The sequence below is a fragment of the Nicotiana tabacum genome, chromosome 8 (genome assembly GCF_000715075.1).
Source record: "Nicotiana tabacum cultivar K326 chromosome 8, ASM71507v2, whole genome shotgun sequence".
Classification (NCBI taxonomy): Eukaryota; Viridiplantae; Streptophyta; class Magnoliopsida; order Solanales; family Solanaceae; genus Nicotiana; species Nicotiana tabacum.
The window spans coordinates 52,367,896-52,391,440 of record NC_134087.1 but is presented as its reverse complement, the minus strand read 5'-3'; the positions used below and the strand labels follow the sequence as shown (position 1 = coordinate 52,391,440).

Sequence of the window (23,545 nt, the reverse complement as noted above, 5' to 3'; positions counted from 1 at the left end):
TTTAAGTACAAAAAAATCTAAAAGGAGCGTGTATATAGTAAGCTTCAAACAATTCTGGGACTTACATGTCGTTTATAAAAAAAGGAACTTCCGAATAGTATTTTAAAAAATTTATTTTAGCGACAAAACGACTAAAATGTCAAGTTTAAAGTGGTAATATATTCATACTTCACTTCAAAGTCCTTAATAATAAGTTATTTCTAATTTAATTAGTGATAGGCTACAACCTTTTGCCATTGTTCAAAATTGTACGCACCAAAAAAAATTGAGGCCATTAGCAAACGGTTTCATTCTAGAATTTTAATTGCAATTGATTTTAAAGTCCTAATATGGTAAAGTTTTAACTTTGACAATTTTATCCAACATAGGATTATTCATTGGAAAATATATATAGATAGATATAGATAGATAAATTATTTTCGGGGTAGAGACATATTTTTAGTTATGTAATCCTATTACTTTTAGGATATACTTCTTAATCCTATTACTAATTTAATTTGAAAATGTATATATTACTAATTTAATTTGAGAATATATTATATTGTACAAATTCATTTAGAAAAAGAAGAGCATGTATTATTATAAAAGCAATAATACAATATTAATAGACCAAAATAACCATAAAATATTAAATGAAAGAACTCATAGGAAAAGGACATAACTGCAATAACCTATTTTTTGAACTACAATATCTTCTACGCTAATTTTTAATATTTAAGATTTTAAAATTAATCAAATTCTATTTATTAAATTCTTATTATAAATATGCAGGAAGGTTTAATAAAATCAATTTCATAAAAATCCTCCGTATTGGCAATACAAAATATTAAATGGACTGCATAAAGAGTTAAAATTGAGAAAAAATACCCCCACAATAATATATTTTTATATTATATTTAAACTATATTCCTATTCAAATAGTAATATTTTTTTATCAATTTTTCGTGTAATATCAAAAAATATCCAATTATTAAACAACAACTAAGATAATATTTAAGAATATAAATATGTGAGAAAGAGGGGAAAAAATAGTTGGTAAGTGTCAATACCACTAATGATTCTACAAACATAAAGATCTAAACGCGAAATGTCAGATCACTCTTTTAGCCAATTGAAAATAAAATTTATGGTGGATAAAATTATAATTAAGATTAAATATTCAAAATCAGAGGTGTACTAATATTAAGATCTGAATCAACATAGAATAAAATATTTTTATATTAAAACCAAATAATTAGATCTTTTAATTAATTATTTAGCAAGAGAACCCGATTCAATTATTTTTTAAATTCATGAGTAAAATTCTTCTTTGAGTTTAAATTTTTTTTAGGGTACATAAATTTATTCCATAAAAAGAGCATTACAACATAAATTTAAGAGGTTAGTATATTATTAAGAATCAAAATATTATACAAGTGTATGAGGAAACATAATCAAAACTAAATCTTAAACAAGTACAAGTTTTTAAGACTATATTATAAAGAGTCGACTCTGGTATAACATGATTATTCTTTGTACATGCTTCTGGCGGAATCGAAATAATATTTCTATGTCATGCATTACTTGCAAATATCATATCAAAAGACATGACACTTTTAACAATAATAGCAAGTGATGTACCAATAACGATTTTATTGCGAGGCCACCCACTTTAGATTTGATATACATCTTCAAACAATTTAAATAACCATCACAATTTTATAAGAAAAACAAAATTGATAATATGGGGTGAAGCGCTTATGGCTAAGTGTCAAACGATCGAAATAATTTCCCGGAGTTCTAGAGATATATTGGATATTAATGAACCGTTTGGTGGAAAACTAGTGGTTCGTGAGGTGATTTGTGTCAATTACTACAAGTAGTTCCAAAATCGACAAAAGCATAGACTGTAAAAGTTAACTTGCCAAAGTTAATACTTTTGGTCTTAAATGAAAAAGATTCAACTTACAAAAAATATAAAGTAAGAACATATCAAGATTCAGTGTCTTTTTGCTTCATGTCGAAAATGAAGAAGAACATCCAATAAAAGATGATTTGGTTCTTCCTGAACACTTGGTTATCAACTCCAATGATAATAGTAGTGCATTTAATAAGATAAATATTTTTATCATTAGATTAAAACGCAAATTGCGCAAATTGCATAATAAAATTAAAAAGATATCTTAACTAGTAGAAGTGATATGTTGATCAACTAAATAAAAGGAGGATTGCAACATTTTATAGTAAAAACAAAATATTTTTCAATTTTTGACTCAGCATAAATGATACCAATAATTACTACTAAGAAGAATATACTTTAATACCAAATGGTCTTCTACCATACATGTTTATTGTCAAGGTTAATATTTTTTTACGTATGTTAGTGTCACCGTATATATATAATAGACTAAGTTAAAATTGATCTTTTATTATATAAGTTGATTTTGAAGAAAAATATGTCCGTCATGCAACTGAAAACTTAAATACGCCGAATAACTTATGTAATAACACACAAATGGTATATAGAAGTTTTCACAATAACGTCTGCAAAAATTATGATACTGGTCAATGTGCTTCTAAGTATAATTTTATCCCGAATTCAACTTTCGTCTTCCGAAACTAAGGAATATCCTTTTAAATTTATGTCAAAATAATTTCTAGTATGTTTATGTTTTGCAAATATATATAATAAATATACAAGGACAAACATCCTAAATATTGAACTATATTTGTCGCAATGTATTCTCTTGCACGAACAACAATATGTTACACTTTCAAGAGGGAAATCAAGAGTTCTGGTTTAGGTAAAGCAACCAAAGCATTAGGAGGAAACATACACAAAAAAAAATATTATTCACAAAGAAGCGTTCGTTAAGATACTATCACATTAAATACTTTTAAACTATAATAATAATTATCTAACACGACAAAATTGCTCATTTGTTTAAGTTTTGATGTTGTCCTATTATTTTAAATTCATGTATTATGCTAATGTAATAATATTTTTCTGCATTTAGATGATTTTCGTATTATTATACATAAAATTACTCTCATTAATTAAATTTTATTCTTATATATAAATAAATATTTAAATCATCACAAATCATTATTAACGTACAACGCAGATTCATAGATACTAATATAATTAAAAGTATAAACTACTTATAGAAAAGAAAAGAAACACATTCGTTTTTATATTTATCTAGCCTAATGATTGATTCTCTTAAAATGAATCAAATTGGATTTTCCAAATATTTACCCTCTTATGGGCAGTCACCTATTCCCTTGGCTAAAACAACCCTAACAAGAAATTCCTGTGACCAAATCAAGACGCAGTCAGAAAAACCCACTTCGAAGATTTAACACACTGATAAAGAAGATGAAATTTAGGGCTCCTCAGAGAATTCCTTGCTTCGGTTATAATGGACGCCTCAATCATCTACATGCACAGCGTTACTATTTTACGAGTACCTTTTTTCGTAAGGTACAAGCCACCGAAGCTCGAGCTTCGCTCAATAGTGGCGGCAGCAGTAGTAGTAACAGCAGCTCTCAGGGTACAACTCTATTTTACTTCGCTGCTTGAAAAACAATCTGTGAATGAGTTGCATTTTATATGAAATGATGCCATCACGAGCGTTGAGAACTTTAATGTATTGTGAAAGTTCAAATTACTTTTGTAATTCTAATTCTATTGATGAACTTTCTGATTTATCTCTGGAAGTTGGTAAAATTGTATCAATTGAATAGTCGAGATGCACACAAGCTTGCTTAGACACTCTGTCAACAAAAAAGGAAGTAAAATAAAATAATTTACAATTCAGATTCTAGGTTTATTGTTCTGGACAATGTGCTAGATAAATTTAAAATGAGATGGTTGAAATGGAGGAGTACTGTGAGAGTCTATGTCATGCCAGGGTACCCACCCAGAGTGAAAGGTAAAATATTGTCAGGTAATGGAGCTTCTGTTACTTTAAAATGTTGTTTGTCAACTCATAGAGTGATGCTTTATAATTTGAGTACACTTCTTGGTCAAATAAACGTTCAGAGGCTGCAAATCAGATTCTGTTGGAAGGTACAGAATCCTAAAATAGTCAAGGGACTATTCTATTTGATGCAGGAAAATTATTACCAATATGAAGTGTTGGGTTAAAGAAACTCTGTGGATTGGAATAAAGTTAGTATACAATATTATCTTGTGCCTTATTCATATAGGCACACAAATTAACACATTAACAAAATAGAGCACAATGACTTATGTGGCAAATTCCAAACTAAATCTAGTGAAAGTGGAGTTGATAGCTGGAGTGAGCTGCGCATACTGGAGGTCTCCTCTTGTTTTTTTTTTCTTTTTTAGATTTTGAATTGACGCTGGTCTTATGTAAGGCTCGTGTCTGATGGTTTTTTTTCATGGTAATCTTTTACCTGCCCAGAATAGCTATTGTGACCTGCTGAAAATTCAATCTGGTTCTTGGTTCCTTAACTTTAAAACTATATATAATGCTCCATCAGATTTTAACTTAATAGTGGTTAATCCAGTTACTTGTTCACCTGTCCCAATATCGGCACAACAGCTGAGATCTGAGGCTACTGGTATGCAGGTAGCAATCTCTTATTGCCTGGTGCAACAGTCGCAACTATAGTTATGCTTGGTCTTCTACATGCCCGACGTCTTTATGATGATCAAAAGGTATTGTTCTAACTCATAAACCTAATGCCGTTTGTGAACTATTGCCTGTTGGGTTTCTCTTTTGGTTTGTGCAAAATCAGATGACATCAAGTTAAGATATTATGTTTTCTCCCATGGAGCATCCTAACCCTCTTTGAGTCGCAGGTTGAAGAGGCAAGAGAAAAAGGAACTTTAGAATTCCGGCCTGATGCAAAGGTAAGAACGCATTTCTATTTCCTATGCAATTAATCTTTCAGCTTGCCACATTATTCTATGCAGTTTTTCATGCTGAACTTATTTGCCTTCTCAATTGTAGGCTACTTTCATGAGATTGCTTCCACTACGCTCCATTTCTAGATTCTGGGGTACCTTGACCAGTGTGGTAAGTCTCTAGCAATTTCAAATAGCAGAAGATTCGTCAAAAGTTCTGGATCAATCTGACTCCATGCAATGCTCAACCAGGAACTTCCGATGTGGCTGCGCCCATATGCATATAAAGGATGGGCTCGGGCATTTCATTCAAGTAAGCAGCCTTTCTAGTTTCTACTTCGTGATGCTCTGACCATTCTTCTTACAATCTTTTTTTTATTTTTTTGATAAGTAAAGATTTTATTATAACTGGTACCAAGATGGTACATAGAAAAAAAGTACACACTACAAGAAAGTATGAAATTTGCCACAAAATTTTTTGTTGCCATATATTGAATATTGTTGCAAAAAGTACTTTTGGCAACAACAGAAAAGTTGTTGCATGTCGTTGCAATAAATGCTGATGGGAAAAGTTTTTGCAACAACAAAAGATGTTGCAAAAAGTTGCCGTAACGCAACAAAGAAAGTTGTTGCAATAAATTATTTTTTGGTCACACAATTGTGGCTTATGAAAATATTTAGCAACAACAATTATTGTTGCGATAAAATATTATTTTTTCGCAACAATATTACTTGTGGCAAAAAAATTGGCGGGAGGGTGGTTAATATTCTGTTATAAAGGCTTTTAGCAACAAGTATTGTTGTGGCCATAAAATCACTTTTTGCCAACAATATTACATTTTTTGTTGTACAACTAACAACAACAAATATGTAGTTGCTACATAAACAATTCACATTTTAAATCTTTTAAAACATCACAAATGTATATATAAAAATTAATATATGATATATATTTGGAAAAGTCAATACACCTGAAGCACAATGTGTTTACATACTTTCAAAACCTACCACTAAAACATATGTTTTTACTTGAAAAAAGAACAAGAACATCTCCAGTGTCATAATTTCTAATCAAATAACAACTCCATAAGTAAATTTTCTTCCGGTAGCTTGTACATCCATGAACCATATTGCCATCTATATTGGTTTACTCATGCTCATCCTACAAAAGAATATAAATTATAGTTATATCTTTTATAAATAAAAACTATAAAGTACACAAGTATGGATCGAAAGAGAGAATAAGACAGAGAAATGAGCAAGAATGAGTGAATCCATTGTCTGGCCGATGGTTATTTAAGAGAATCTTGTTAGGTTAACCACATAGTAGTAGTAGTTGATTCATTTTTACAAGCCTATAACCGATTTAGAAGAGAGGAAAATGTTCTTCAAGCCCACATTGTAATCCGGTATTTACTCTTAAATAAACAAATTTTGACTGAGGATGCTATCCTTTATAGCAACCTTTCTTGACAGATATTACACAATTGTGCTCACCAGTAGAGAAACTATTAGTACCCATAGATGCTCCTTGACTTCATGGCCATGGGTGGGAGTGGGAATGCTATCTTCAGACATATGTTCAGTTTCTAGTAATATACTTCGTCATTAGTTAAGCTTGTCTGCATGTTTTGACTACCCATAAGCTAGTAGACTAGTTAACAGTGGTGGTATTAGACCTTCTTGATGTACACTACTTTGCTAGAATCAGAAAACTGAGAAGCTTCATCGTGAGACCAAAATATAGAAGAAGAGCGCTAACTATGTACTATAGATTTTGCATATCGCCACAAAATCACATTAGATCTGGCTTCTTTATTTTCTTTTACTTTTTTTCTCCAAAGTATAAGATATTCTCTGTATATAACTTTAGTCTAGAATCTTTTAAAAGCCCAAGATCAAACAACTTTTCATTTTGATATGATATGACTGAGAACCAAAAGAATTGCAACAGAAAACTATAAAGCCTAAGAACAAGCACATCACCTTTCAAAGGTCCAAGATCAAGCAACTTTTCTTTCTGAATTGAGAAGAATGCAAATATGACAGCGAACAATATCAACCAAGGAATTTACTTTTACAAGAGTTAGACAGAGTTTTCTTACCGTGATGTCATCCATAAGTCTTGAACAACTTGTACCATCCGAACCACTTAAATTAGAAAAAATATTGAAAATTGCAGCAGGAACTCCATTCTGTTAAACATAATAAAACTACATAACTTAATTTGTTGTACAAATCAATGGAAAGGAATGATATAGGAACGAGGAAGAAACAAAGATAGTGCGACAAGAGTAATTTATGGATTCGACTACTTTAATATCTTTGGTTCCATAATCAAAGAGTTTTCTTTTCTCTGTCTCTTTGTTTAATTCTGTTTAAGCAGAGGATGTAGAATCATTCACTATTCAATCATAGGGCATAGAATCATTCGTTGTAACAGTATCACAACACAAGACAATGAAAATGTCAGCCCAGATGAGATCTATTTTACAATTTTATACCATATTTGAGAGAAGCAATGACCCTATAGTTCCAAGGACAAAAACATCAACTGACATTTCGATTGTATCAGCATTGCATAACAACTGCTGCCAGCAGTTATCAAGCTAGACTGAATTCCCAGAATTTTCAAGAGATAAACAAGTAAATAGTACGTAAATAGGCCATGATGCCCATAAATATCATATTGTTAACAGTTCACAGTAACCACTATCACAACCACATGAAAGAAAACCAACAAAATAACACCAAAACCATCTATAGTCATGTATACCAGTTAACTTTTTTTTTGAACCAGACATCATTCAAGATTTCCGCTGTAGAGTGTGGAAATATAGCTTTTTGTACACTTGGTAATGTTTACCTATAAGAAATAAAATGCTGGTCTTATTTACTTTTTTGCAGAAGAGAATAAGAGATTCAGTTAATGAATTAAGATGTGCTACAAGGTATATTTTTGTACACTTAATAATATTGCAAGATGCAGAAACATTAGCAGTACCACCACCATCACCAATTCAAGCCGTAGAGTGAACAGAATACCACAAAAGAGGAAAATGATGCTACCACTTTTACTGTTGTGTAGTTTGAACGAAATATTTTAGGACCAAAAGCAAGTAATTGAAATACCTCATTACTTAGTATATGTGATGCTAGTGCCATCATGCTCTCTTTTAATAGTTTTTGGTCACGCATTAAGGCTTCTCGATTTTTCCGCTCTTCCTCAAGCTTAATCTTTACTTCCTTTAGCTGGCATTCTACACTCTCGTTTACGACGCTCTTCTTCTGCCTCTTTTTGTTGTGCTTGTAGTTTCTCTTGAATTTCTTTCATGGATCTCCTACTTGTTGAATTAACTCCCGAACCTTGGCCACGACAATAACTTGACGTTTCTCCAACAACTTTCACAAATGCAGCATTAATAACTGGGTCCAAATCAGTATCTTCTTCAATTTCTTGAATTTGTTCAGCAATATATTCTTTCACCTTATCCTACAAAAAATTTATATAGGCTTTAACGTTCAATATTTATTTCTACGGACTCACATTCTAGGAATAAGGATAATAGTCTCGCACGTACATGTAACTCAGCAGATGCATCATTAACCCAATGTCCATTCTTCATGTGAGTCAATTCCTAAAGTTTCTGCAAGTTTGCCTCAAGCACAATTCTTGTATCTCTCTACCAAAATAAATCAAATTATGTTATAAAATTAAAAATAACCAAAATTCGTCAAAATAAAGATATATGTTACATGTTCAAAATAGTTTAGAGGAATACGAATCCAACCTTTCAATGTAATACATCCATCGAAATTGAACGGGACCACCCAACTTTGCCTCCATTGCCAAATGAATTGCCAAATGAACCATAACATCAAAGAACGTTGGCAAAAACACACGTTCTAATTTACAAATTGTCACCCGTATACTTTTATCTAGTTGATCTAACTTCTCCACATACAACTCTTTAGCGCACAAATCGCTAAAGAATAATGACAGTTCAACTAATGGATCACATGCATCCTTTGGCAAAATCCCTTTGATGATAAGTGGAAAAATGCGTTGAAAAAAAACATGGTGGTCATGACTTTTAAGTTCGAAAATTCTTGCTTCCTTAACATTGACACAACGACTAATGTTAGAAGCATAAGCATCGGGAAACTTGACTTCTTTAATGAGCTGACAAAATTGAATCTTCTCAGTTTTAGACATTGTATAGCTTGCTGGAGGAAGTATGTACTTATTACCACTTTTTATTGGATGAAGGTTTTTTTTATTTTCATCTCTTGTAAGTCCAACCGAGATTTTAATGTGTCCTTTGTTTTTCCTTCAATATCTAATAACGTTCCTATCACACTTTCACTGATATTTTTTTCTATATGCATTACATCCAAATTATGTCTCAACAATAAAGTCCTCCAATATGGGAGTTCAAAGAATATACTTCTTTTCTTCCAATTGTCATATCTTATTGTATCTCGTTTTCTTTTTCTTGTGATGCCGTCAACTAACATTTGTGAGGATGTATTAAGTTGTGCAAGCACATCATCTCCACTCAAAGCTTGTGGTGCAAGTCTTTCTTCCTTTGTGTTATCAAAAGAACTTTTATTTCGACGATAGAGATGATTTATTTCCAAGAACCTACGATGACCCATATAGCATTGCTTGCGACCGTATTTCAAGTAAATAGAACAAGTATGCATATGACAAACCGGACAAGCTAATTTACCTCTAGTGCTCCAACCGGACAAAATACCATAAGCTGGAAAGTCATTAATTGTCCACAATAAAGAAGCACGTAAGAAAAAATTTTGTTTCATAAAAGCATCATAAGTCTCAATTCCACTCTCCCATAAGGTTTTCAAATCATCTACCAAAGGTTGGAGATACACATCAATATCCATACCAGGGCCTTTTGGTCCAGGAATAAGCAAAGACAACAAAAGATTTGATTGTTTCATGCATAGCCATGGGGGAGATTATATGGGATCAACACTATCGGCCACATACTATAAGCATTACTCATTGAACCAAAAGGATTAAAGCCATCTGAAGCAAGCCCAAGCCTTACATTACGCGGATCTGAAGCAAAACTTGGATATTTTTCATCAAAATTTTTCCACGCCAAGGAGTCAGCTGGATGTCGTAAAACTCCATCATCGACTTTCTTATTTTTATGCCATCTCATATCTTCAGCGGTACGTTTTGTCATAAACAATTGTTGTAATCTTGGTATGATAGGAAAATATCTAAGAATCTTTCTAGAAATTCCTTTATTTCTCTTATTCGAATTTTCTGAAGCAACCTCTTCATCAGTATGTTCTCCTTTTCTTACCATCCATCTTTTCTCACCACATTTAGGGCATTGCTCAAGATCCGCATATTCCTTTCTATATAAAATGCAATTATTAACACATGCATCTATCTTCACATAATCTAAACCCAAACCTTTAATTATCTTTTGAACTTCATGGATAGAATTCGGGAGCATATTTCCTTTGGGTAAAACATCACTCAATAGTTTCAATAAAGAGTCAAATGAGGTATTACTCCAGCCATGTCGACACTTCATTTGAAAAAGACGCATTACAAACGAGAGTTTGGAGAACTTTTCACAATCAGGATATAACTTTTGCTCTGCATCTTTTAATAATCTATAGAAAATTTTAGCTTCTGTATTAGGCTCTTCAGAACTAGACTCACTGTTCTTATCAAACTCATGACTATGAGTGGGAATACCACGATACAAGTCATGCAACATTTCAAAAGTGGAAGCATCATCATTTCCTATATCTGAATCTGTACCAACATTTGTTCCATCATCTGAAGATGAATCCGACTCACCATGATAAATCCACCTATCATATGTTGAATCTATTCCCCGTCTAAGTAAATCTGTCTTTACTTCTTCTCGCGTTTTCCAAAGAACATTGTTACACCTAATACACGGACATTGGATTCTTACACCAACATTAGGATTAGAAAATGCGAAGTTTAAAAATTGTTCTACACCATTCAAGTATTGAGGTATCGCCCTATTCTTAATGAATATCCAGCTCTTATCCATCATGTACTTGCCTACAATAAAATATAAAAGTAAAACTATATGATTGTCTTTCTCTCTATTTTTTATTATCTGTTGTATCGGAAAAAAATAGATTAGAGAATTACTTAGAAACATAAGGCTTTGAGTTGAACTAAAAAGCCAAATAATTAGAATTAGTGGACAAAATTAGGCAAACAAAAGTTCCACTTTGAGCTATGCATATTAGGCAAACAAAATTTTTACTTTGAGACTCTTGTTTATTGTGGGAATCACGGAAGTATTAATGTCTAGACAGAGTATGTGCCCTTCTTAAAAAATCGCATAGGAGCACCAATATGATTCGGTTCAGATATGGTTGGACAATTTTTCTCTTTCACACTTTCTCAGGAATTAACAGAGTGCAAGGGAATGAAATACTTATTTTCTAAAAAATTTCTTTTCTCAAAAAATAGAATAATATAAATACTTAGTAAAACAATGCATTTTTCCAAAGTTGAAAGCATCTACAATTGCAAATCACTCATACTACAACCAGTGTAACTAGAAATACTCCACGCTTTTGATGAGTAATCCAGAATTTACTTTACGTCGGATTCAATAATAGCAATATACAACAACAACAACAATAACAAACCTAGTGTATTCCCACAAGTCGGGTTTGGGAGGGTAGTGTGTATGCAGACCTTACCCCTACCTTCAATAGGTAGAGAGGTTGTTTCCGATAGACCCTCGTCTAAGGATAGAATGAGAAATAATATATTAAATATTCTAAAGTCCAAATAAAGAAATCTACAATTTTTTATTAAAACTTCACAAGATGTTAGTACTAAATGAAGGACACTTTAAATGGATACATATATAGTGGCTTCAATATTCCACCTTACTGTTTTGATGAAATTTTTGAAATTAACTTTCAGAGTATTTTGGGTAGAAAAGAAAGGGTAGAACCATTCGTGGAATACATATATCTATTGAAGATTAGTAATCACCTGCCAAATTATTGAACGATTGTGATATCCAGCAACCATGACATAATCAACATAGATGAATAGCAATAGACATGAATAAAATATTCAAGAACAAAAAATTAGACAGGGGACATAAAGAAAACTTATGAACCAGACCAACACCAGAAATAACATCAAGTAATTGATAAACTTCTCACAAAATTAGTATTAAAACTTGAAGTGTAAATCTATTGACCTTCAATATAATCTATTAACTTCGAGAAAATATTGTTTCACATTCATATGAAAGGCAACATAAAAGATCCATAATTCATATGAAAGGCAACAGAAAAGATCCATAATGCTACACGTAACAACAGAAAAGATCCATTCATGTAAAGAACAAGAAATTGGACAATGCTAAAAGAAAAACTTTATGAAAAGTTTCTTTTTGAAAACGGTATTTTCATTATTCGGTGAACCAACAATCGATAAAGCAATTTGAATAGGGTTCTCACCGATTCTTTTCCGATCAGCAGTAATACGACGCAGCAAGGAGGATGAAGCAGAGAAGGAGCTCGTTCAAGAATAGCAGATAAAAAAAATCCTAGCCAGATTGGTTACTAGAGAGTGCGCTAAAAATTTGAGAAAAGTTATTAAAAGGGGAAAAGTTTGCCGCGTTTAATTTTGGCGGAAAACTAGAAAGTTTTAGGCCACAACCCACAACCCACGAACCTTCTTGATAAAATATTATGTATTGCCAACAAAAAGATTTTGTTGTTGCAAATTCTGTTTATATTTTAAGTTTATATATTATCTTAAAAGTTCTATTTTTTGCAACAACTAAAATCAGTTGTTGCCATTTATTAAATTCGGCAACAATACCATAATTGTTGCTAGAATATTTTTAAAATTTAAATTTTATTATCTGAATCATAGAATATGGCAACAAAATTAATACGGTTGCCAACAATAAAAATTTGTAGCAAAAAAGTTTATTCTATAGCAACAAATTTGTGGAATTGTTGCCATTTATCCATTTTTGCCAACAATATTTCAGTTGTTGCTAAAACATTGTTGTAAATTCCATATTTTCTTGTAGTGACAGGACCAGACTACAACTCTTACTTAATTCATACTACATATTTTCTCCTAACAAGTGCAAAAATCCAAATACTGGTCCATCTCATCTAAAGAACTGCTATAACACCAGAAATACAAGTTTTTAATACATTTGTTTTTGACTCTGGCAATCTGCAGCCATTTCGCTCCAGCCATAATGTCCACGTTATGCAGTTGGGAATATTTTTTCATATTAGCTTTAAGCTCCTTTTTACTCTTTGGGATTGCCACATTTCCAGCAAGCTACTAATCTTCTGAGTATGCCCATTACGTTCAAGAAAAATTCCCAGCATTATCTTGAAAATTTGCAATGCCAGAAGAGATGCTCAACTGTTTCCTCCTCTGAGTTGCAAAAATAACATCTACTGCACAGAGAAAACCCTCTCCTCTGTAACTTATGCTGGGTTTGGCAGGCATCCCTAGCTGCTAGCCAACCAAAAAAAGCTGCTTTCATAGGTGCTTTAGTTCTCCAAATCATCTTCCAAGGCCAGTTTAGAGTTCCCTGACTAGTTTGTTGTTGCAACATTTTGTAACAATTATTCACTGTGAATATATTATCCCTGCTGCCGATCCAAATTAGCCTATCTGTTTTGTGCTGATCTATTGAACATGAATTCAGAAGTTGATGCAGTTCACAGAAACTATCCACTTCCCAGTCGTTCAGATTTCTTCTGAACATTCCATCCTAATTCTGCTTTAAAACCTGCAACATAGGCCTCTTTATTTAACACACAGTTAAATAGATCTGGAAATCTGCTTTTGAAGCTCTCATTACCACACCAAATATCCAGCCAAAATTTTATCCTACCACCATTTTCCAACTCCAAACTGGTATGCTGTAAAAATTCGTCCCACCAGCCACCAATCATTTTCCAAATCCCGCCACAACTTCTCAGTTGAGAAGGAATTTGTTTCCACCCAATCTTTGCACCATAAATGGCATCTATTATTTTCTGCCAAACTCCCTCACCCTCTCTACTATATCTCCATACCCATTTAAATAGTAAGCTTTTATTGTGCAATTTCAGATTCCTCACTCCTAGTCCACCTCTCTTTTTATCTTCAATAACCATTTGCCATTTAACCAGATGTGACTTCTACTTGTCTGAGCTTCCATCCCACAAAAAGTTCCTTCTTATAGAATCTAATTTCTTTTCTACTTATTTAGGCATACTGAATAAGGACATGGTGTATGTGGGTATCCCATCCAAGACACTATTTATTAGAGTCAGCCTGCCCCCAAAAGATAAGTATTGCTTCTTCCATGGAGTAAGTTTATTGCTGCACCTTTCAATGGCACCTTGCCAAATGTTTTTATCCTTTCTCTTTGCCCCTAAAGGTAACCCCAAATTGACAGTAGGGAAATTTTCTACTTTACAGCCCATAATCTCATCATCATTTATACTAAAAATGCTACTTTTAGCCAAATTGACTTTTAATCCACTGACTGCCTCAAAACATAGTAGCACCCTTCTAAAATACAGGATTTGTACTCTCTCTCCTTCACAAAACAGGAGAGAGTCATCATCATAGAGGATATGAGTAAGTATCATCCCTTCCTGATCATTCTTGCCTATTCTGAGACCTCTAATCCATCCCAGAGCTTCTGCTTAACTCAGCGAACTACTAAAGATTTCCATTACCAAGACAAATAAATGGGGTGAAAGGGGATCTTCTTGCCTGATACCTCTGTGAGAACTGAAAAAGCCTTGTGGATTTCCATTAATTAAAACGGAAAATTTCACCAATGAAATGCAAAATCTTATCCACTTCGACCATTTTTCACCAAAATTCATCAGTTTGAACAATTTCAATAAGCAATCTCAATTGACATGATCATAAGCCTTCTCTAAATCAAGCTTACAAGCTACTCCTTTTTTCTTTCTCCTCAACTGATTATCCAAACTTTCATAGCTTCTTCTTACAATCTCGATGCTTTAGATTTTCATTGTTATTCTATGACACATTGAGAATGTCAAGATAAGCTTTTGATGATGGCAGTATTTAGAGAACTCCATTTTTGAATCCAGACTTGGAAGAAGTAGCTTTGCCTTTGGAAGAATATGCATCTTTAGGGGAGTTCTTTGTCAGAAGATTGAAAGAGGGTACCAGGCCTATTGATTGCAATCCATGTTGTCTGGTAACTGGTAACCAGCTTCCTAGTTATCTCTTGGTTCTCTTGGTGTTTCTAAATATTGCAGATTATCAAATATTCTGACCTTTTTGAGTTGGTTTATATGGCTGTAGGTTAGTCCAGTTGATGGTACTGTTCTCCAATTTGGGGAGTTGAAAAAAGCTGGGGCTATGATTGAGCAAGTCAAAGGATTCTCTTATTCTGCTTCTTCACTTCTTGGTGCCAGCTCCCTTCTTCCCATGGCTGTGGTTGATGACAATACAAATGAAGATGGTGGGCAAGAGGGTTCTACGGATGATGCAAATCAAAAGTCTTGGTGGAGAGTTTCATTGGCTTCTCCCAAAGTCCGAGATCCTGCACCAGCATGGTAATCACATGAATGTTAAACTGTGTGCTGTGAGGATATCTATAATATACTACAACATGTTAACACCTTAGGTATATTATGAAAATGTCTGTTACCCTCAATTAATCATCTCTTTGATGCATAGTGGTTGTTGGCAGAATAGGCCAACTAGGCTATTTTGAATATAAAAAATTGCCAAGGCACTTTTTGATCTTCTCTAGGAACCTTCTTCCATCTCCTTATTTTCCACCACCAAAAAAAGCTCTATGTCCAGTTCTTTAAAACTGTATATTTTAATTCTTAAACCATTCTGGACGACATACGTATTTTTATGGGAATGAGCATCTATACTCCTAGACAAATTATATCTAGTTAGCAGGTGCCTAACATGTAGTACTCGATCACCAGGTGAACCTTTTATCTTTTTATTTCCTTATGTTTTCCACTTTTTGTTAGCGCTTGGTAATAATTTCTTGGTGATAAAGGAGAGAATGCTACTTAATTTGAAACTGAAAGTTGACTTATTGCAGTCCATTGAAAGGTCTCTTTTACTGTGTGATTTACTTGAGACCTGGAGATTATCATCGCATACACTCACCAGTTGATTGGAATGTTCTTGGTCGTCGACATTTCTCTGGTAAGTCTTCACGTTTGCATCCATTGGTTAAAAAGAGTTCATCCACAATATTAAGCTTGCAGTTTGCGTCGTTTTCTATTTGTCCTATCTTTCTGATCACTTCACCTCGCGCCCTTTACCCCACCCTGCCCAAAAAAGTCATGTTTCAATGATATAGAAAGGATACACCGGTCTTGCAGAAAGGATCTTTTGGGTACCATAATTCATTGATACTGAACAACCTAGGAAAAGTTGTCAGCCTATATAGACAACTACTTATACCAAGAAAGCCAGGTATCAAATCCCTGTAGTTTGAGCCCTTTTTTCCCCCAGTTCCTGTACATGGAATGATTACCAGTGAGTAAACTAGTCTGGGGAAAGATGAGCCCTACCCACTATCCTTTCCCCCAAAAAAGGGGTCTAGAAAACTGTGGCTGATTTGTTCTTTTACCTTGTCAGCCACACTCTCGTTTAGTCGATATTGATAGTCCGGTATATCTATATTTGTGTCTTCAACACATGAGGGTTGGTTACTGGTATTCTCTGTTTTCATGCATATTCTAACCGTATTTGATATGATAATGAAACGAATTATGTGACTGAAACTAACATAGAGGACATTAGTATAATGACCATCATGTTTGTATACAATCAGATACTTGTACCCCATAGGAAAATGTATTAACATATCAATTTGCAAAACTTAAGGCCACTCAGCGTGGTTGAGTCACCTGTTAAGGAATTATGGGACTTGTTAGGGAGATTGTCCAATTGGCTAAATTCTATTTTTAGATTCATTCAAGAGACCTCTTAAGGACTCGGAGCCTTGGAGCAACAATAAAGTTGTTTCCTTCTGACCTATAGGTCACGGGTTCGAGCCATAGAAGTAGCCATTAATGCTTGCATTAGGTAGGTTCTTTACATCACACCTCTTGGGGTTCGGTCCTTCCCCGGACCCTGTGTGACGCGGGATGCCTTGTGCACCGGACTGACCTTTTGTTTTTCTACCGGTGGTTAATTTATTCCATTCATTTGTTTGATAGGTCGTCTCTTTCCCATGAATGAACGAGCTACCAGGACAATAAGAAATCTTTACGTGGAGAATGAAAGGGTAAAATCTGATTAACTATGCTGTAGATGCATTCAATTCCCTGTTTTTTTCTTGATCTTTTTGAGATGGTGACTTCTCCGAAAGAGGTTATAAAGTAGTTATTGCTGTTGTTATTTGCACCAGAAGCAAGTTATGCATAAATTTTTAGTCTCATGGAATGTTATGATTGAACCTGCCATGTATGTCCCTCTTTATGGAGAACTTGGTGAGCCAGTTGAAATTTTACATCTGTTAAGTTTGAAGGTTGGTTTTGTCCCTATTGTATTATCTTGAGCATATAGGGTCCTTTAAGTTTTCTAGAACTAAGCACTCTTAGTTCAATGGGCGGAACATCCAAATGGGGCCACTAAAACTAACAGAAATCATGTGTTTTTCATGTGACTAGAGTAAAAAGCAATTCCCATATTTTTTTCCTCCGAGTCACCAAAAAAAAAAAAGCCCAGACAAGAGGATCACCACAAAATCGAAGGAAAAAGTCTGCCAGCAACTAAAATAACCGTGGTTGGGATAGAATGAAATTGGGAAAAAAGACCCAATTGCGTTTTGTTTTCAAAACAAATGACATTTTCCATTGCTTTTAAATAATTCATTTGGGAATACAGTAAGACCAAAGGAGTCCATTGCATCAAGATTGATTGGGCCTGCTACTTATTCTAAAATAAAGGAATATATGTGCTCAAGGTATAATAAGGACGATAGTAGTCCCACGTGTGACCTAGTGGTCTATGAAGTAGCTGCAAACCTTGGAATTCAAGGTTCAAATCCCGTAGAGAAGTCCTCCTAATAGAAAGTTTTTACTTGTTTGTTCCTTTCAAATGTCAATGTTATTGTTTTCAGTTACATATTCCTAGTTCCTCGCATATCCTCTGATTTCTTTTTTCTTCTGATTATTCTTGCTCATTCTCTCTGTGACCAATGTCTAACAAAATGATGTGTATTCTCCCTTTTGTGATTTCTGCCTATTATCAGATTGTGCTCGAAGGTAAATGGCAAGAAGGTTTTATGGCAATGGCAGCCATAGGTGCAACAAATATTGGCTCCATTGAGGTAAGCTATGATGCTTGTCCCTTGGCGGAACACTTAATTATGTATGTTTGAAGTGTGTCAGTTATCTGTTTGTATACAAGTATTCATTTTTTTCTCTGTAAATATATTTTTAGGACTCCCCACTGGAGCTTTTTCATTATCAAGTTACTCAATCTTATTAAGTTAAACTGAGCAAGGGGGGTTTTAATCAAAAACTAAACTTCCTTTTTCCGCGTGTGTGTGTGTGTTAATATTTCATTTATTACTTGTGCAGAAACTTATCATCAGTCTTTTAGGCTTTTGCACTGTAGGTACATCTGGATGGGTGCCTTAGTGATGATATTGCATTATGAATCATGAGATTTGAGATTTATTCCTCCACACTAATAATGACCTGAAGAATTTCTATAAGCAAGCTGTGACATTCGAGTGCATTGTCATGGCTATGATTTTTTCAACAAGGATCATGGCTATGAAATTCTACAATATAAACTAGCTAGGACAAAAATTTCCGGAGCTTAATATAATATATAAATAGAAAGAGAAACTGGAGTTGGATGACCAAGACAACAGAGAGGCATCAGCTTTTGATTGTCATACAGTGTCATCGACTTTACCATTAGAAACCCCGGTAGTAACCAGGCTAGTGAAGCATAACTGACACCGTTGCATATAATTAACTATTGCTGTCAATACGGGCTAGCCCGGCCCAGCTTAGCCCAGCCCACACGGGCTTTGGCATTTTACGGACTGGGATGGGCCGGCCCATCATTTTTAAAATTATTGTTCATATTTTTTAATTTTTTAGTTTTAACCTAAAATGCAATATATGTATATATACACCGATACACGTGTACCCATACCAATGAATATATAGTTTTAAAAAGCATAGATATTATCAAATAATGTTTGTGAGTTATAAATAAAAAAAGGTGCAAGTATTGAAAATAATGAATATTAATCTCATTTAGCTATCTCTAAAAACTTGATAATTGACAGTATAAAGTCCAACATGACTAATATTAATTTAATTTTTTGCAACAAATAACTTAACTTAAAAACATATAAGGAGTTGTCATTTTTTGGAATAAATGTAAACTGATAATATTTATAACAACTAAAATATTAGTTTTAAATACTAAACTTTTCATACCCAAACCATCATAGCTGGAATTGAAATTATCCAAAACTTTATAACATAATAAATGAAACTTAAATATTTTTGTTAAGACTAAACTAAAAACATAAAAAGTATTTTCAAACAAAAAATTCAAAATATCAAAAATAAGAAAGAAAGAATGAGGAGAACTAATTTCAAATAATGAACAAAATATTCTATGTCAAACAACAACAGATTTAAAACTAAGAGAAAGTCAAAGGATTACTATTTCTATGGTGCCTATAGGTTTGTGGGTTCAAACGATAGATAGATAGGATAGTACTCTTTAACATTGTTACTTGCTAATGATCTCCTCCACAATATAATTTATGCAAACCGCTTTATTCCTGCAAATTCCAAATGTGCAACCATAAAAAGATTACGTGTTAAGTTTAAATTTAATCTCTTACTCATCAAAATAAAACATGTTGTCGCCCCAAATTTAACAAAGAAATCATCCATAAAACAACAAAAAGAAGCAAAAATAAAAAAAGTTGGGTCTTAAATATAGTAAATTTCTAACTCATATTTTCTAACTTATCAACACAGAATTGTATAGCAATTTGCTTTCTGGATCTTGCACTTGATTATCTTCATGTGTTTTTCCACACGCTTCGATGTTTCATAAATATGAGAAAATAGGCGACAAAGAATTGTCATTTGAATCGCTTTTTGAAGAGTTCCTCCTTGATTGTTGTTCCTTCTCAAGGACGAACAAAATTTATTGTTGAATCCTAATATTATTAGATGTCCAACGAAGGAACAAATAATTATTGAATAACTTGAATGCAAGCTTTTCTAATTTTCTTACCAAAAAATATAAAAAAAATTCCGTGATTTTAGGTGACTTTAAAACCCTAAATATTATGGAAATAATAATATGACTATTTTGTCTGGTGTGAAATATATATTTTAAAGGGTAAAAGAGACGAACGACATTTCGCTAAGGGCCTTCGTGCTTTTAATATAGTGTGTGTGTCTCTCTCTCTCTATATATATACTACATGGTTGTTGTAGGTTAGCATTGTATACATATTTGATTTGTCCAAATTATTCCTGCTATTGCTTTTAAGTTCCTTGATATGTCATAGGTAATTATGTCGTTTTACCAAAACAAAATTAAAAAAAGTTGCAGACAACTCCTTGTCATCATCTAGAAGTCCCTAGTAGCGCACTGCAACTTCAGCTATCTCTTGGAAGAGAAGAGTGACTGAATAAGAAAAACCAAAGACATTTATTTTTCTGGATCTCTCAAAAATTCGTCGAAAAAGAAAAAAACTGTAGCAATTATTCAAGATGGTAGATGCCTAGATGGAGAAGCATTCTTTCTGGGTTATCTTCATATTTTTTATGCATTTTAGAAAAAAGTTACGCTGTGGAGTATCAACCTTGCAACAGAGCAATCAATTAAAGATGCTCATTCTAACAAAACGAAATTCAATTTGAAGTCTAGAACTGATCAACCTTGAAGCCTTAGTTCTGTGATTAATAGTCAAATCTGATCTTCATATTTCAAACGTTTTGCGATATCAAAATTTGAGGAGTATGAAAAATTGGGGGAATTTAGGTGAAATTCATGGAAGATTTAAATTACGCTTACAAAAATGATGTTGAAAGTAGAAGACGAAGCTCAGATTTTTCTTCTACTTCATCTTTGCAAATATCCATGACTCCATTTCCACGATATGTTCTTCGTATGGATAGATTGAGAAGAGAAGGGAGGTGAAGGGATTACGGGAAAGAATTCTGGAAAGTTGGGGTTTATTTTTGGGAAATGTAGAGATGAAATTTGGAATTCTGTAAAATGACAAGGATGTCCTTAAGTTTGATGTAGTGGCGGTAAATAACGAGGGTTAATTTGGGCAAATCAAATATGTATACAATGCTAACCTACTACAACTATGTAGTAGGTTATATATATATATATATATCCTGACTGGTTGTTTTGAGTAATTGCGTTCGGTTAATTTCTGGCATTGTTCCTATAGATTACTATAAAACACAAAAAAGGAGGACAAAATTTCATTCATTAAAAGTCAATATTCAAAACAAACTACTCAAAAATATTTTCAAGGTGCTCATGGCATATGGGCCACGGGCGTACTTGGGCCAGGTTTAAAAGCCTCGTTTTTGAATTGGCTCCAAAAATCTTAGCCCAACACCATTAAATTATGGACAGGGTTGGGCCGGCCCAACGGGTCAAACCCATATCGACGGCTCTATAATTAATCAACCAAGAGATAATAAGGAGTGTGGACAACTCATATAAGAAATCTCAATTACTAGCTCATTGAAGACGGACCCCCTGATAGTGTGGATGAAGTACGCGATGATACCCATTTGCAGATCCCTCTGTGGCCTTCACCTGGTTCTATTTGACTCAAAACTGTTTTCTGATGTTTCAGCTTTTCATTGAACCAACTCTGCGAACAAATAGGCCATGGAAGAAGATGCTACATCCAGAACCTCCTGAAGAACAGGTATACGAACCCAAAGGCACTGGTGTTTTCCTGAAGAAAGGAGATGAGGTACGATCCTGAAATTTGATGATAGTTTGGAAGAGAAAAATGCATGCTAAACTTTAGTTATTGTGGCATCTTTTGAGCATGCAAAATATCATATGATAAATTATATTACTTGGCCAGTTGATGTGGGTGTACAAGAAATAAATCCTATTTTGCAATGAACTGCAAAATTTATTCGTTCTTTTTTTACCTATGGTTTGTACTTTTCCTTAATACACCTGGTATTGGCGTATTGCATGGATTTGCAGTTTGGGTTTTAGGCTTGTAATGCAGATATTACCAAACTAGACTAATGGTCTCCTCTCCTTTTCTTTCCCCCTTTTTAATAAAGTTCCGTATTTTATATATATATTACAAACTAGAAGAAACAGTTCATTCTAAGTAGTGCTATTGTGGCTCTAGCCAAGAAATTGCTTTTGAAGCGCTCATCATAGTTTGCAATATGTTTATATGTTCATGGATATTCGGGAATACCAGAATAGTTTTGCTATTCTGCGTGTAATAATGTCAACATCTTATGGACAAAATAATAGTATGTAAATGTTGTGCAATTACTTTCTCCCTTTTTTGATTCGGTGAGCTTTGAAAAACAATAGACCAATTGAGTAATTCTCTATTTAATACATGCTCAACTTTGACCGTTGAACTATGCAGCTAGCAGCCTTCAACATGGGTTCAACAGTGGTTCTGGTCTTCCAAGCTCCGATATCAGAACCTTCTGCAGATAAAAGCATGTCAGCAGAATTCAGGTTTTGTATTAAAAAGGGAGACCGAGTTCGCATGGGAGAGGCCCTGGGCAGGTGGCATGATCCCTAGTTACAATGTCTCAATTATAAAATTACGGGTGGTAAATTTGTATTATAGAAAAGCCTTCTAGGGAAATGCTTTCGCACACCCCTTCCCCCCCCCCCCCCCAAGTCCTAAGAAAATCATATTACAAAATTTTGTTTTAGGTAGAGTACAGATCTGAAAAGGTCTTCGTTACAATATTAAGAGGTTACTCCATTTTAAGGGTCGTATCAGTGGGAGCTCAGGTTATCTTTTGCTCGGAAGCTATTAGTAAATTTAATGTCTTTTGGGATGATGACACTGAGATACGCTTGCGGAAACACAGATTTCCCCCATCTTTTGGGGGGAGTGAAGTTTAATGTTTTTCATGAAGTGTGGAAAAATGTTTCCTTAAAAGACATGTTTTCTGGAGAAGCGGTTTCTTTTCCAGAGGAGAGTTATTCTCACAAAATACTTGTAAATCTTCAAAAAACTACGGGTGTGTTTGCCTGTTTGGTATGAAGAAAAATATCTTCCGGAAAATGTTTTCCAATTTTTCCTTGTTTTGTTGGCTTAAATGTTCTAGAAAATATTTTTCTTTGTGAACTTATTTTTCTCCAATTGAAGAAATATTTTCCCTATCAAGAAGAAACAAATTTTCACTCACCAACTAAATATGACATTTTCCTCCCTACTAAACACTCTTTAGTAGCATTGAAATCTTTTTTGTACCAAAAGTCTTTTCAGAGTACTATTTCAGAAGAAGTTCCCAATACTTGTCCAAAGTTTTTGTAATGAAGGGAGCATAATCGTGACAAGCAAAGGAAAACTGCATTCTTTAGAGGGGATATTTGTTTTAAGAACAAAAAATATATCATTTTCTTTT

At 33.6% G+C, this 23,545-nt stretch overlaps 1 protein-coding gene across 2 annotated transcripts; it reads left to right on the top strand.

Moving 5' to 3' along the window:
* Positions 1-3,226: 3,226 nt before the first annotated feature.
* On the top strand, positions 3,227-23,202 carry LOC107813872 (phosphatidylserine decarboxylase proenzyme 1, mitochondrial). 2 transcript variants are annotated; one of them, XM_075219256.1, is made up of 12 exons: positions 3,227-3,533; positions 4,578-4,666; positions 4,811-4,861; positions 4,962-5,027; positions 5,108-5,168; positions 15,005-15,114; positions 15,222-15,475; positions 15,985-16,091; positions 17,114-17,181; positions 18,151-18,228; positions 21,772-21,894; positions 22,546-23,202. In XM_075219256.1, exons 1-12 carry the CDS (start codon positions 3,359-3,361, stop codon positions 22,705-22,707), a joined length of 1,344 nt encoding a protein of 447 aa, XP_075075357.1. In that variant the 5' UTR covers positions 3,227-3,358; the 3' UTR covers positions 22,708-23,202. The 2 variants fall into 2 exon arrangements, with proteins under 2 accessions (XP_075075357.1, XP_075075358.1); XM_075219257.1 differs by having other exon boundaries at positions 3,396-3,533; positions 4,516-4,666.
* Positions 23,203-23,545: the final 343 nt, after the last annotated feature.

Bases quoted from the DNA above. Each gene is read 5' to 3' on its own strand.
- LOC107813872 (XM_075219256.1), top strand. From the start codon at position 3,359: ATGAAATTTAGGGCTCCTCAGAGAATTCCTTGCTTCGGTTATAATGGA. The intron at 4,667-4,810 runs GTATTGTTCTAA...TTTGAGTCGCAG, and splicing joins GTCTTTATGATGATCAAAAG to GTTGAAGAGGCAAGAGAAAA. The intron at 4,862-4,961 runs GTAAGAACGCAT...TCTCAATTGTAG, and splicing joins AATTCCGGCCTGATGCAAAG to GCTACTTTCATGAGATTGCT.